This window comes from Muntiacus reevesi, chromosome 2, assembly GCF_963930625.1.
Source record: "Muntiacus reevesi chromosome 2, mMunRee1.1, whole genome shotgun sequence".
In the NCBI taxonomy this organism is placed as follows: Eukaryota; Metazoa; Chordata; class Mammalia; order Artiodactyla; family Cervidae; genus Muntiacus; species Muntiacus reevesi.
This window is the reverse complement of record NC_089250.1, coordinates 143,489,910-143,505,858: the sequence shown is the minus strand read 5'-3', so window position 1 is coordinate 143,505,858 and position 15,949 is coordinate 143,489,910. Positions and strand designations below refer to the sequence as shown.

The 15,949-nt window shown below is 40.7% G+C and overlaps 1 protein-coding gene across 4 annotated transcripts in view; it reads left to right on the top strand.

Annotated features, from left to right (window-relative positions):
• Window positions 1-15,949, top strand: part of DNMBP (dynamin binding protein) — a 115,203-nt gene that overhangs the window by 86,161 nt on the left and 13,093 nt on the right. For all 4 annotated transcript variants that reach the window (XM_065923089.1, XM_065923090.1, XM_065923088.1 and 1 more), the window contains 7 exons: window positions 4,853-5,046; window positions 5,835-5,934; window positions 10,833-10,980; window positions 11,520-11,537; window positions 11,890-12,089; window positions 13,633-13,763; window positions 14,823-14,927. In XM_065923089.1, coding sequence (XP_065779161.1) covers window positions 4,853-5,046; window positions 5,835-5,934; window positions 10,833-10,980; window positions 11,520-11,537; window positions 11,890-12,089; window positions 13,633-13,763; window positions 14,823-14,927 — 896 coding nt within the window. The remainder of the gene's footprint in view (window positions 1-4,852; window positions 5,047-5,834; window positions 5,935-10,832; window positions 10,981-11,519; window positions 11,538-11,889; window positions 12,090-13,632; window positions 13,764-14,822; window positions 14,928-15,949) is intronic.

Below are 15,949 nucleotides of genomic sequence, written 5' to 3'. Positions count from 1 at the left end.
CATGGTAGGAATTCAGTAAGTGTTCTCCCTTTTCAGAAAGGGAGAAAATAAATTTCTGTGTTGAAAATAAATTTCTCTTCTCAACTTGCTGCTTCTGGCAACTGTATTTGGGACTGAAATTCCATAGGTTTGAAATTGCAAATAAAATTTAAAATAAGGCCATTGAAAATTTTATGTAGACTACAATTAATTTAGTCATAATTTAACACTCTGAAGTAAGACTTGAAATTTTGTCATTCATTCTATCCAAAAAAGTAGTTCCCAGAAAGAAAATTGCAAATTTTGTCTTATTAAATTTTATCTTGAATAGTATCAAATTTATAGAAAATTGCAGTGGTATACAGATCTTTATTTATATTTGCCAATATTTAACATTTTGCCATTTTTTGTTTTCATTCTCTCACTTTCTCTACCCATACCCTCACCCACACACGAACTTTTTTTCTTTACTGTTTGAGACTAAGCTGCATATATTGTGCTCCTTGGTAAGTAGCAGTGTATAATATGGATATCTTCATACATGACCATAATAGATGTGCCATTTCAGGGATTTTTTTAAATTAAAATTTTTATACAATTTTAAGCATTATTTTCTATTTACAGTTACTACCCAATATTGAATACATTCCCTGTGTTGTACAATACATCCTTGAGCCTATCCTATGCCCAGTGGTTTGTACTTCCTATTCTCCTATCCTTACATCACGCCTCCCTGCCCACACTGGTAACCATTAGTTTGTTCTCTGTGTGTGTGAGTCTGCTGCTTTTTTTTGTTATAATCAGTAGTTGGTTGTATTGTTCAGATTCTATTATATAAGTAATATCATGTGGTATTTGTCTTTGTCTGACTTGCTTCATTAGCATAATGCCCTCCAAGTCCATCCGTGTTGCTGCAAATGGCAAATTTTTGTCCTTTTTTATGGCTAAGTAGTATTCCATTGTGTATGTATGTGTATGTATATACCACATCTCCTTTAGCCATTCATCTGTTGGTGGAGACTTAGGTTTCGTCCATGTCTTGGCTGTGGTATATAATGCTGCTATGCTTTATTCCTGGGTGCATGTATCTTTTTGAATTAGTGTTTGTTTGGTCTTTTTTTTTTTTCCCCAGATATATACCCAGGAGTGGAATTGCTGGGTCATGTGGTGGTTTTATTTTTAGTTTTCTGAGAAACCTCCATACTCTTTTCCATAGTGACTGCACCAATTTACACTTCCACCAACAGTATAGGAGGGTTCCCTTTTTCCCACATCCTTGTCAACAGGTGTTAATTTCTGTTCTTTTCAGTGATGGCCATTATGACAAGTGTGAGGTGATCCCTCGTTGTGGCTTTGATTTGTATTTCCCCTAAGGTTAGAGATGCTGAGCATATTTTCCCGTGGCTGTTGGCCATTTGCATTTCCTCTCTGTTCCGTTCTGCCCATTAAAAAAAATTTTTTTTTATTGAGTTGTAGGAGCTATTTATATGTGTTGGGTATTAATCCCTTTTGGTCATATCATTTGCAGATATTTTCCCCTTTCAAATATTGACTTTTTATTTTGTCGGTGATTTCCTTTGCTCTGCAAAAGCTATTTGTCCTATTTGTTTATTTTTGCTTTTATTTACTTTAGGAACCAGATCCAAAAATATATTGCTGCACTTTGTATCAAAGAGTGTTCTGCCTATGTTTTCCTCTTAAGAGTAGTATAGTATCTGATCTTACATGTAGATGTTTAATTAATTTTGAGTTATTTTTGCATAGAGTGTGAGAGAATGTTCAAATTCCATTCTTTTCCATGTAGCTGTCCATTTCAGGAAATTTTTTTTTTTCAGGAAATTTTTAATTGGTTTAATCATGTAGCCAATCTACAGTCTATACTGTATTCCAGTTTCATCAGTTTGTCCTATTAATGTCCTTTTTAGCATTTTTTCCCTGAGATCAGGATTCAGTTCAGGATCACACATTGCCTTTACTTGTCATCTCCTCAGTTATCTTTAATTAGGGATTTGTCCTTAGGCTTCTTCTGTCTTTTATGACGTAACGTTTTGAAGGTTACAGATGCATATGTCTGTGTGACGTTTCCTCAAGATTCATTTCAGATTATGTTTTTTTGACTGGAATATCACATAAGGGATATTGTGCTGTTTCTAGACATGACATTTGGAAGCACATGATGTCTGTTTCCTTAACTGATAGTGTTAATTTTGAATAGTAGGTTTTGGTGTTACCCATTTCTCCGCTTTAGAGTCCCTTTTTCATTTTTGGAATAAGTAATGTATAGTAACTAGTTTTAAACTATGCAGATATCCTGATCATCATCAAAACCCTATCACTAACACTGGAATCATCCATTGATGGCTTGTGCCTGAACTAAATTTTATTTTGATGGCTGCAAAAACTGATTTTTTTTCTAATTCCGTGATTTCTTATATATGTGTGTGTATATATATATGTTTATAATTTTATTTATTTGTTAATAGCTGTGCTGGGTCTTCATTACGTTGTGAAGGCTTTCTGTAGTTGGGTTGAGCAGGGGCTGTTCTTTGTTGTGGTGTGCAGGCTTCTCATTGTGATGGCTTCTCTTGTGGAGCTTAGGCTTTAGGCACCCAGGCTTCAGTAGTTGCAGCACTCAGGGTTGGTAGTTGTGGCTAGCTGGCTCTAGAGCACAACCTCAGTAGTTGTGGTACACAGGCTTAGTTGCTTGGCATGTGGGATCTTCCCGGACCAAGGATTGAACCCATGTCCCCTGCATTGTCAGGCGGATCCTCATCTAGTGCACCACCGGGAAGTCCTCTTCTGTATCTGTTAGCTGACATTCCACCATAAGAAAAAGCATTTCTCTTCTCCCCTGTTTATTTATGTACATATATATTATTGATGAGAGTTCATGGATTCTTATTTTAGTCAACAGATTAAAATTCATTGCTGTGCTTATTTTTTTTGATACTCGAATTGTACAGATTTGGCCAGTGGGAGCCCCTTCAGTTTGGTTCCATACCCTTTCAACACAGTCCCATCATTTACTTCAGCGTGTCCTTATTTTCTGCCATGTTTCAGACTCATCTGCCTTTCTCTTGCCTTGGAAAGAGCCATTTCTCCAAAGAACTCTGGTTCCTTTTACTGGAGAATGGTTTTAGAAACCAGAATCTGAGTTAACACTTTTTAAACATTGGAATTCCTAAATTCTTAGTGAAGGGCAGTGGGGAAGAGTTTTGGAGACTAAAATCTGCTGTGAAAGCTTAGTTTTCCATAAGTTTAATAGTTTGACCACTTGTGTTTTCATTTCTTGCTGCTGCTGCTGCTAAGTCGCTTCAGTCATGTCTGACTCTGTGAGACCCCATAGACAGCAGCCCACCAAGCTCCCCCATCCCTGGGATTCTCCAGGCAAGAACACAGGAGTGGGTTGCCATTTCCTTCTCCAGTGCATGAAAGTGAAAAGTGAAAGTGAAGTCATTCAGTTGTGTCTGATCCCATGGACTGTAGCCTACCAGTCTCCTCCATCCATGGGATTTTCCAGGCAAGAGTACTGGAGTGGGGTGCCATTGCCTTTTCCCTTTCACTTCTTAGATCTGGGTAAAAATATTCTTGTAATCCTACTCAGACTTGCTAGCATGTTTACTTACCAAAGTTGTCATTTTTTAAAGTGTATCTTAAGGAATTTGAAATAAACAGCAGAGATTGCTTCACTGTTGAAATTTTCTTAGTTGTTTATTTTAGCATTTAACATCTATTTAAAATAACTGCCATCTCATTTTATATATAAGATAGTAGATCTCTCATCATATATATCTAAGTAACAGGTATTTGTAAAAGCTAGTGACAAAATGCATTTGTTTTCAGTTTTAGATCATGTATTGTGGCTGCAGAGGTTTTTTTTTTTTTTTGATTGAAAATACTGTTAAAGAACTTCATATTTATAGTACATTTGTATCTTCCAGGATATTTGAAGTAACAGAACTTGCTTGTGAGTCTTCATTATTGTTTTGACAGGGAGAAAGAAAGTGAAAGTCGTTCAGTTCTGTCTGACTCTTTGTGATGTCATGGACTATGCAGTCCATGGAATTCTCCAGGCCAGAATACTAGAGTGGGTAGCCTTTCCCTTCTCCAGGGGATCTTCCAATCCAAGGATCGAACCCAGGTCTCCCACGTTGCAGGCGGATTCTTTACCAGCTGAGCCACAAGAGAAGCCCAAGAATACTGGAGTGGGTAGCCTATCCCTCCTCCAGAGGATCTTCCCGACCCAGGAATCGAACTGGGGTCTCCTGCATTGCAGGTGGATTCTTTACCAACTGAGCTATCAGGGAAGCCCAAACAATTCTTAAATATTTTATTATATACTAATGTTAATCTGCCATCACAGTAATTGGGTTAAGGTAGGCCATACAGTCACCCAGATCTCAGATAATTCCTACCTAGTTCTTGTCTTTCCTTTAGCTGGCATTGTTGTTTCCATAATATTCTTTTTAACATGTGCTATATCAGTGTTTATAACTTCCAGCTTGTAATCTCTGCTGCTAAGTTCCTGAAACAGGTTTTATACCTAACTAAGTGAAAGCAGTTCTTTATAAGAGCAGCACCTCCTTCAGCCTTCTCTGCAAGGTTGCTGTGGCCACTGGTTTGTCCTCATAAAATGGGCCAGCTGCTTGTTTTTAGGACAGATTCTAGAAATGGTATCTCACGGATGGGAGAAGTTCTGTCTGCAAGCTTGCTCAGCTCTTCATCTTTGTGATTAGAATGGACTTGGGGATCAGATTTCCTGATGGTCAACAATCATGAGACCTTCGGTTCTCAAAGAATGTGCTCTTTTCAACTCAAATTGTTGCAGAGGCCTGCTTTCATATCTGTTGACCCGTTCTCTTTTTCCTTCCAGAAATGACGCTTCTCTCCTCCCAGTCTTCATCACTGATGGCCCCTTCTGGTTCTGTGTCCACTGAAAACCCAGAGCAAAGGATGCTAGAGAAGAGAGCCAAGGTGATAGAGGAACTTCTTCAGACGGAAAGAGACTACATCCGGGATCTGGAGATGTGTATTGAGCGGATCATGGTACCCCTGCAACAGGCACAGGTGGGAACTATGGGAGAAAGTGAGCTTTGCCATGAACATGGTTCTCCAGGCCCAAGGCTTAGGGTACGGGAGCACCATCCTGTCACTCATCAAGTCCACTATTAACTTACTAACTTAAGTTACTGCAATGACTCCTAGGACGTTTCCTGTTTCTGTGGCTCCCTGAAAATAGTTCTAGTGAGTCTAGAATTAACACTTTATGCTTTACTGGGAAGCTGTGCAGTAATATTAATATAATGAAGTCTGGTGATGGTTTTCCTGGCTGTAGCATCTGATTTACAGGTTTATTCCAGAAACTCTTACTAATGTGTGTATGCTAGACACTCTCTTAAATGCTGGAGATGAGGCAGGGGGAAGGTTAACAGTATCCTAGGGATTTACAGTCAGTCCTGTTGCTTGTTACTTGACCACCTGGGCTCAGCTTGGGTGTGGACTCCTGGAGCAGTCACTCACAAGAACTCTAGGAAGTGGATGGTGCCATCAGATTAGGGGTCCTGGGTGGAATTTGTGTCTCAGTATAATAACTGTACAATTATTATGCAGTTACAGAAATTGGTTCTACAGTCATTGCATTATGGTAATGGGGGTGGGGGAGCAGAAAGTAGTTGGATCAAGGACAAAAGGTGACACTGAAGGTGATGTTAGATGTTCCCATTCTGGAAACCTCATGAGAGTGGTGAAGATAACCTTGATCTATTATTGTATCATCCTTGAAGAGATGTTCCTAATGTGAATGATACGCTATTAATTTTATTTCCATGCATCTTTGTTTTGTTTTCCTTTCTCAGATACCAAACATTGATTTTGAGGGACTTTTTGGAAATATGCAGATGGTGATTAAGGTCTCAAAACATTTACTGACTGATCTGGAAATCAGCGATACCATAGGTATGAGCCCCTGCCGTTATTTCAGAAACAGGTTTTGTTTGTATTCTTTTTCTTTTGTAGGAGACAGAGGAGAAGAGCTCTGGTATTTAATAGTTCTACTGGGAAAATGAAGTTTTAGTCACTTAGTTCCAAGGTTATTTGGTCTACTTTGTGGTGATATCGGATGCTTGCAACAGAGGAAATTTTTGTTGTTACATGGTGTGATATTTTTCAGATTGACAGTTGCAGTCTGTTAGTGGGTCATGAGATCATTTTAGGGCCCAGTAACTCAGTGGGTTTATCTTACAGCTAAGGAACCAATCACATTTAGATAAACCCCAGTATTATAAGTAGGCTACTGGCAGATTCGTCCAACTTTGTATAGGAAGAAGACATTGTCTTTGTTATTCTGGTCAGGAACAAAGCTGCCATCTGTTCAGGAAGGGGAATCTGTCTCTATCTTCCAAGACTTTCTGTTATACAAACATCCTTGGAAATCTAATCTGGAATAAAAGCTGTCCCAAATCATGTAGAAGTGACATGGAGAATTGATCTTCAAAAGGTTGCCTTTCTTTATCTTTACTCTTATTAATAAATCTGCTGAATGATTTATTTAAAAAAATTAACACCGATTATATATATAGTTCCAGTGAAATAGAAAATATCAGAATGCACTGTGAATAATAACTACAGTTTTTGAAATTTTTATTTCAGTTCTACATATATGTCCACTGAGTCATGATTTAAAATGTGTTTATTCACGTGGGTCATTGTCAAAAACGTTTGGAAAACAATTATCTATTTCTTATAAACAAAGGTATTGTGTTAGTTATCTATTGCTGTGAAACAAATTATACTAAAATTTAGTGCCTTAAAACAGAAACAGGTCACATTTCCTTTGGTTCAGGAATCTGGGAGTGGCTTAGCTAGGTGATTCTGGCTCTGGGTCTCTCATGAGGTTAGAGTCGAGCTGTTATCTGGGCCACCATCATCTGGGGCTCAATCAAGTTTCGGGTCCCCAAAGTTCACTCAGATCATCGGGCCTCAGTTACTTGCCATGTAGGCCTCTTCACCTTCATGACGGTGGCAGCTAGCTTTCCCCAAACTGTGTGATCCAAGAGAGAGAGGCAGCTTGAGATGGGAGCCAGTGTCTTCTATAACCTGATCTCAGATGTGACATGCCATTGCTTCTGCCATATTTTACTGGTCATACAGAGCAGCTCTGGTACCATGTGGGAGGGGACTTCCTATCACTTTGGTATTTTATTAGAATCAAAGTGACAAGATGCTATCACAGTTCTAACCATCCCACTACACATATCACAACATCCAACAGAAGGAAAAAGTGACCCTGTGTCATTTAAGGATAAGTGGACCTTTCCAGAGCCCCCTCACTGGAATTCTCTATTTTTCATTGGCCAGAACTGGTCACATGCATATGCCTACAAAGATCACAAGAGAGGGGAATGGGCTTATGATGTTGACTTAAGCTAGGTGGTGTTGACCTGACTCACCAGGGAGAGAAGTGGATATAAGAATAGTCAGACCTCTGCCCTCCTGCAGAAAGGAGTGGTGGTTGTGGGATGGTAGGTGATAGTGCAGCTTTGTTAATGTTTCTCCAGGGTTTAATTCCACACACCCTTTCAGGATATGCCAAGCTTGACTGCACTTGTTCCCTACAACAGCCCTATGAGGCTAACCTGCTATTAATCTTAGTTTACAGATGAGGAAACTGAGACTTTTGCAGGGGAGTAATTTGCCCAGGGTCACATGGCTAGTACTCTTTTGGATTGACATTCAAACTCCAGTCTTTCCTGTTGTCTCTGCATATGCTGTTAGCCTCTGTACAGAACAGCTGCTTATGTATTAATAGTACTTTATGGAATAGCAAGAGAAACTGAAGCCTGGGGTCTTGCTCTCAGTCTCCCTGGAGAGGCCAGAAGTAAGGCCAGAGGTCAGGGAAGTTGAGGAAGGAGATGCACACATTGACTGGAGGAAGCCATGGTGACCCCATTTTTATAGAATGATATTATTACCTGTATATTATGACAACAATAAAAGAAGAAATGAAAACAGAATATCCATAATCTCACCCCATACAATTTCAGCCATTTTGTTTCTCCCCTTCCCCTCTTGCCCCAAGACACCAGGAATTTAGGTAGCAGACTGAGATGAGCTGAAGGCACGCAGAGGATGGGGGAGGAGAGGCCTGGGAACCAAAGGGCTTAGGGCCTCAGAGGAGGGTTAGCTTTACAAGGAGGGACAGTGTGCCATGACCATGATATACAGTAGGCAAAACTGAGGCTGAATGAGCGCTCCAGGCTGGGAGCTTCAGTCTTGGTCCACAGGAGGCCAGGCAGTGCACTCAGGGGGAATTAATAAAGGACAAGGTTTTGCATATCTGATAAGGGAAGGTTCTGGAAAGTCAGAGAAGGCAAATTAAAACATTGTTCAGCCACTTGCAAAGGGCAGATTGACTTGAATTGCATAAGCAGTGTTTTATTAAGTTTATTTTAATGTGTAATATATATTTTGATATATAAATATATATTTTAAGTGTAACTTTTAATATGTTCACATGGCTTAAAATTTGAAAGGTACAAAGAACTGCTTAATGAAAACTATCTGTCCCTGCCACTTAGCTTTTCTCAACCAGAAACAACTAATGTTATTAGTTTTCTTACATCTCCTTTTGGAGATTCATAACAGAAATGACATATGTATTTTCTCTACCCTGGTCCCCCATCTCCATTTAAAAAAAAAAACAAACTGCTCTGCAGTACGCTTAACTCTCCTTTTAAAAGTATGCCTCCCAAGCAGTTTTTAATCACCCAGGAATAGAAATGAAGAAAGTATACAGTGGATAATGTGGTAAAACTCCAAGGTAATCCAGGATGCTGGAGAAAGTGTCTTTGACTTAACTTATAAGCCTGACTGGAGAAGAATTCTAGTGCAGGCAGGCCGAGGGTCCACAGGGAAGGAGAGAATAGTCGGTGTTCGGGGGCTTGGATGACTTAGAACATGAGGAGGTTGAGATGAGGAAGAAGTACCAGGAGACTCTGAATATGTGGTAATATGTAAGGAACTGGCTTTTAATTATCTTAAACATGTCCCACAGAAAGAAATATATTTTACATCGTGGCCAGGATACATGTCTCTGTGTGTGTGTGTGTGTGTGCATGCTTTCACTGTGGCCAGTGTTTTCTGTTCTGTTCTTTTCTGTTCCATTCTGTCTCCTCAAATATGTGCTGATCGTACCCATAAAGTAGATTCCATGACCTATTCATGGGTTGTGACCTAACTTTGAAAAGACACTGTAAATTAAGGCATAGCATTTCTAGGTTGTACTTGATGTAGAAGAGTCACAAATGGGGGGTTGGGGTTGGAAACCCTTAAATGGAGATGTGTGCAGAGTCATGGGTGTCAGCCTGAAGGTTCTAGGAGTGCTGGGTCAGGGGGGCAGGGAGGGTGGAGGATACGAAGGGAAGAAGCCAGGCAAATATCAGTTGGTGAAAGTGGGTGGAGACACTGGTGGCTCAGGGTCTCCACGGTGGCCCTGAAGGTCAAGAGGAAGCAGCCCCACTCTTAAACTCCTGGGCCTGTTGAGCTGCAGGGTTAGACAAAGTAAGGCTGCCAGGGACAGCAGCACAAGTGTGATGTGTATGGACATAGTCAAGGCTCTTGGAGGAAGGAGCTATAATTAAGGACACACATTTCATTTAAGTAAAAAGTGCTCTGCACCAGAATAGGGAGTTCCATGGGACATAACATGGAGGAAACAGGTGACCTTGTCGAGAGAGAGCTGGGGCTCCCTGAGGGAGTGGTTCATGCCCAGAGCAGCTAGGAGAGAGAGGTGCCTGTAGGAGAAGCAGTAAGTAGGGCCATATGTTGAGGAAGAAGCTCAGGAATGAGAGGGTGCTGTCTTTTGGGCAGCAGTGCAAGCTGAAGAAGGAAGGAGCAGGCTCACTGAGAGGGAAGAGGGGCAAGAGCAAGAGTTTTTAACAAATCAGGGAAGTCTGCATGCTCAGGCAGCTGCTCTAAGTGCGAAGGCTCTGTGGAAGTGTGTTTACGAACTGTTCCTTTGCCTGACTAGTGTAGACTGGGGGGGAGGAGGGTCTGTGGGTAGATTTCAAGGAGTCCACCAACTTGGATAGAAGTTTATAACAAAAATGTAGTGCTGATTTAAGATATGATTGTAGGGAACAATGACTCTCACCAACTAAGGTCACGTGCTCTTATCACATTAAGTTGTTGCAGGTATCTCGAGATCCCAGAAACAACCCATGTTACCAGTTTCTTAGGTCACTCGTCATACTTGAAATTATGATGTATTCAATTCATTGCTGTGTTTTGCTATTCAGTGTTTTATAAAGAAGTACATATATTACTATATCATTCAAATGTACATATATACATAGTACATATATTACTATATCAAAACTCATTCAAGGAGTTTTATATTATGGATATTTTAATATAATAAACTTCATTTATAGTCCTTGTATTTAATTTATGCACAAAGAAAAGATTAGAAGCTGCTGCCATAGAAGGATCTCTTTATCTCTGTGGAGATTTGGGGCTTTGGGAGCTAAGGGGTCTTTATAGGTTCTGATCACATAACTATGTAGAGAGTACTTGATTGCCTGACTGAAAAGGGACTGGAGGCTGTTTCAGGGACTGGGTATGTGAGTGTGTGTGTGGGGTATGTGTATGTGTATAGGCTCTGAAAAATAAATACATGGATGAGATAGTTCTCTTAATTTTGTGTTAAATAAGTAGAATTTTAAGCTATTACAGGGAAACAGCTTCTTGTTTAAGGGATAGGATTATCTGGTATTAAAGTCTGGTTATATACCTTCCATTTAAGATGCTGAGAAGAAAGTTACTAAAAACACTTTGTGTTTGTGTATTTTCCGCAGGACCTGTGTTTCTTGATCACCGAGATGAGCTTGAAGGAACATACAAGGTTTACTGCCAGAATCATGATGAGGCCATCTCATTGCTGGAAATCTATGAGAAAGATGAGAAGATCCAGAAGCATCTTCAGGACTCCTTGGCAGATCTTAAGTAGGAGTTTTGAGCACTTCATTCCATCATAGCTCTTTAGTTCTGCCTGTTGGAAGTCACTCTCATGTCTCTCTAGACTTCTTATGACATCTATAAATCTGTTGTATTTTAAATATAAGTGATACATCATTGGAGTTCCTTCTGTGTAACTTGCCCTTTTCCTGTTCTGTATCATGGAAATCTTAAGTAGCTTCCTGCTTGAAGTTTTATCCATTAAAATCAGTTTATTTATATATACAAGGTTAGCATTTTCAGGTAAGAAGCTGCCAGGAAGATAGTTTGGTCTTGACCATGATGAGATTCTCATGTCTTAGGGAGACAAGTTGTGAGGATGTAATATGTGTCTGAATAGGTCAGAGTGAAGTTAGGGGCTTACTGACTTTTTTGATAGACTAGAAATGCCACCATAAACATTCACAATTCCCCTTTTATCTCATGTGTTTTTTGTCTATTAGCTGGGCAATGAGAGGAATGTGAAAATCAGCATCAGTATTTTCTCTAATCAGCTGTTTCTTCTTTTCATGCTCACTGCCTTATAGGAGCCTGTACAACGAATGGTGAGTTATTGCCGCTTTTTTGTTTTCTTCTTTCATAGACAGAAGCTAGAGGTCATGGCAGGTCCCCTGCCTTGCTGTATTTTCCTCCATAGCACTTACCACCAAATGACACTTTGTATGATGTTGGTTTGATTTTTGTCTGCCTCTTCCCACCAGGCAGGGACTTTTTTGGTTAACTGCTAAATCCACACTAGAACACTGCCTGATATTTGTTAGGGGCCCGGTAAATGTGAATGAATGAAGTTGGGAAGTAGGGTAAGAGAACAGAGCTGTATTAGGAGTAACAAATACTGGCTATAGACCCGGTGTTATTGACAGTTGACCAGAGTCTCTGTTTTCCCTTCTCTTGTAGGGGATGCACAAATTATATTAACCTGGGCTCCTTCCTCATCAAACCAGTGCAGAGAGTAATGCGTTACCCATTGCTGCTGATGGAGTTATTGAATTCCACCCCTGAATCCCACCCAGATAAAGTGCCTTTAACCAATGCAGTCCTTGCAGTCAAGGAAATCAACGTTAACATTAATGAGTATAAACGTCGAAAGGACCTGGGTAAGAAAAGTGTACTTGCTGAAAAGGAGGCACGCCCTTGAGAATGTCTCCTCCTCAAAAGAATTAATTACTAAACTAGAGGTGGACAGGCAGATAATAGGTAATAGGGCTGTGATGAAGAAATGGTAATAGAGTTGGGGGAAAATGAGATGATGAAAAAAAGAAAGCAATGATGATAATAAAAGCACAGCCATGCATGTGGGAAATAAGGCATCTGTGACAAAGCTTATAGCAATGCATCTTTCCCAGGAGATATGAAGACCGGTTAGAGAATGGCTGCTGATCAGGACAGTTCCTTCAAGTTGAGTGACTGCCTTCTCATTGAAGGGAGTCCCTTTTGGTCCATTCTTGCATCTCTTTGCTCTACATGTTTGCTTCCACGTAAGCTAGAAGTTTCTTGTCTTCTTTCAGAAAACCCCAGTGTGCCCACCTCTCTGGCCCTATCAGTCCTGCATCTGGTCTGAGCCCCTCCCCTTACCCCCAAAACTGTGCAGTCAGTTGACAAACCACCCACTGTTTCTTTATGATAGAGGACAAACTGAACGATGTCTTCTGTCTCATGAAATCTCTTGTCAGAACTTTGATTTTGAATACTCAATGAGTATAGCATGGTGACCATGCTATAATAAACTGATTTATTATTCGTATCCTCAAAGAATCTATAATGTAGCCTTTCTGCCTGTCTCTCCACTATTCTGCCTATTTATCTAAAACCATTTTCCCCTCCTGCTTCAGCCATGTCACCCATGTTTATGTGTAGTGTTGACTGTGGCTATTAAAGCCCTCTGGCCATCGAGCCCATTGTCTTGGTTCATATCTCTTCATATAATGTCATCTTCATCTCCTACAACAGTTAAGTGTGCCTTTCTCTGCCACCAGACTTCCCTCACTATCCTTCTACTGTTATTTCTGAGGTTTTCTGCAGACTGACTGATGTATGACACACAGTCAGACAACTCCTGCATAGCATTTCACTGTGTGAGATGATTGGATATAAATATCTCGTTTGTGGATGAGACCATTTAAGGTGGGCAGGTACTGTTACTGTCTTCATTTTATTGGAAAGGAAAATGAGGTTCAGAAAAATTAAGTGAATTATTTAAGGCCACACCTTTTTTTTTTTTTTTGGCCATGCCTCACAGCTTGCAGGACCTTCGTTCCCTGACTAGGGATTGAACCTGGGCCCTGGAAGTGAAAGTGCATAGTCCTAACCACTGGACCATCAAGGAATTCCCTAAGGCCACACCTTGATGAAATGACAGACCCAGGCATTGAACTCAAAGGTTGCCTTGACTTCAGATCTTAGGCTTTTTTCCATGTACCTCCATGACCTTCCTTGCTTGTCTCTAATCTTTTCCAGTCTGTGCTATTCTCTGGGTTTCCGATCTGTCCATAAATGGTGATTTAGATTAACATTTTGTGTACTCAGTCATAAGCTCTTTGAAAATAAGCACTAGTCTAGTTTGGATTGTTAGTCTTGTTTGTAGTCTATCCATGCTTGGAAGAGGGCTTTCTCCACTCACCAGTTTGACTCATTCCCCAGTTCTCAAGTACCGAAAAGGCGATGAAGATAGCCTCATGGAGAAAATTTCCAAATTGAACATCCACTCCATCATCAAGAAATCCAACCGGGTTAGCAGTCACCTGAAGCATCTCACTGGCTTTGCTCCACAGGTAAGGCTCCTGCCCTTGAAGGTTCAGCATGTCTTTGGCTGCTTTTCAGGGCTCCACAGGGCAGCCTACATGGTGTGAATTGGTAAGATTCCCCTCTTAGTACCCTCTTGGTGTTTGCTAGCTGGTAGATAAAACACCCTACAGCTACTGTTTGTTTATTTGGCTGCCCTGGGTCCTAGCTGTGGCACGTGGGATCTAGTTTCCTGATTAGGGGTTGAACCCAGGCCTCCCGCTTTGGGAGCATGGAGTCTTAGCCACTGGACCATCAGGGAAGTTCCTCTACTGTTATATTTAAATCTACTGCCCCCCACAACCCTCCATCTGAGCCTTAAGCTACTTACAACGTTAGCAGAGACAAAGACAAATCAGGAAACCAAATCTGTCACCATGTAAGAATTATCATGGTTTTAGACACCCAGAAGGAGTTTATCATCTGTTTGGGGAGACAAAATTGTGGACATGTGAGGGTAGAAGGGATTTAGGAGATCACCTGGTTCAACACCGTAAGTCACATGTAAGGAAATGTAAAGTCTAAAACCTGAGTGACTTGTAAAACAGCCAGAGAGAAGATCTAGAGTCTCCAGACTTTGAACCATGCGACTGTGATACAGTCAGTGGAAAAGACCAACTAAAGAATCAGTTGCTAAGCTTTGCAGTTTGATCTCTACACAGTGTGGTACTTAAGTAAACGGGAGCTCTGTGAGAGTGAGATTCGTGTTGGCAAGATTTAATCTGAGCTTTAAAGGAGATGGGCAGGTTTGGCACAGGGAGAGGGAGGGCACACCTGACCAGGCAGCCGCACCGGTGAAGCCAGCAGCCTGACCAGCCAGGGGCTTTTGTCAGGAGCAGAGCGGGGCTGGGTGGAGACAGGCGTGCCTGTGTGTACTCAGGAGCGCTGTCAAAGCCTGGAGAAGTGCTTAAGTCCAATTCTGTATGATTCAGACAAACACCAAAGGCTTATAATTTAAGCAAAAGATGTGCTTAAGAGAGATGCATTTCTAGTAAGATCAGCTGAGAGAGAGTCCACATTTACTAACAGCACTTACTTATTTTGAGCAGATTAAAGATGAAGTATTTGAAGAAACAGAGAAAAACTTCCGAATGCAAGAAAGATTGATCAAGTCTTTTATCCGAGACCTGTCTCTCTACCTCCAGCACATCCGGGTGAGTAAAGACCTTGTTCTTGTTAGAATTGCTGACTGTTAATTCCAGCCTTTCTCCTGTTCATCCAGCATATTGCTTAACGAATGTGGAATAACCTGGATTCAAATGACCATTATACCATGACAAGCTTTTTACTGGGATTCTTGCAGATTATTTAAAAGTTAAACATCAGAAGATCAGCACTGTTGCATTCATAGTAAGAGAACCTAGTTCTTTCCTTCATCTCTTTCAGTCTTCACCCTTTTCCCCCTGTTTCCTATATCCAGTTATATGAGAAGCACTCATCACAGTTCATTTTGTCAGAATCATTTTGAAGATCAAATAGTAAGAGAATGGTTCCTATTGGGGGGGGGGGGGAGGGGCATGCTTCCTAATAATCATATCCATCTACAACTGTCCGTGGGCCTCTAAGGCTGTTAGAGCCATGAATATGTCTAGAGAGTTGGAAGAACTTAGGAGATCATGGAGGCCCCAGTCTTCCTTGCCTGACGCAGGGCTTCCTTCATGAAGTCAGATCTAGGACTAGAACCCTTTCTCTTAATATCTGTAATTTCTCTGCTGATTTAATAGAAATTAGGGCTTCCCTGGGAGCTCAGCTGGTAAGAATCCTCCTACAATGCAGGAGACCCTGGTTTGATTCCGGGATCAAGAAGATCTGCTGGAGATTTAATAGAATAGTGTTTATAAAAATATACCATATACCCCTGTCCCTCACACAGGAAAATCTCATCCTGTGAAATAATTTCCTTTAAAAGAGATCCTTTGCTTTTAAAAAAAATTATTTTTTCTTCTTATTATCATCATTTTTTAACTAAGTAAAATGGTGCAGAATTCAAAAACTGCCAAAGGAATGTTGTTGTTGTTCAGGTACTAAGTCGTGCCCAACTTTTTGTGACCCCATAGACTGAAGCAGGCCAGGCTTTCCTGTCTATCACTATCTCTCAGAGTTGTTCAAATTCACGTCCATTGAGTTGGTGAGGCTATCCAACCATCTCATCCTCTGCTGCTCTCTTTTCCCTTTT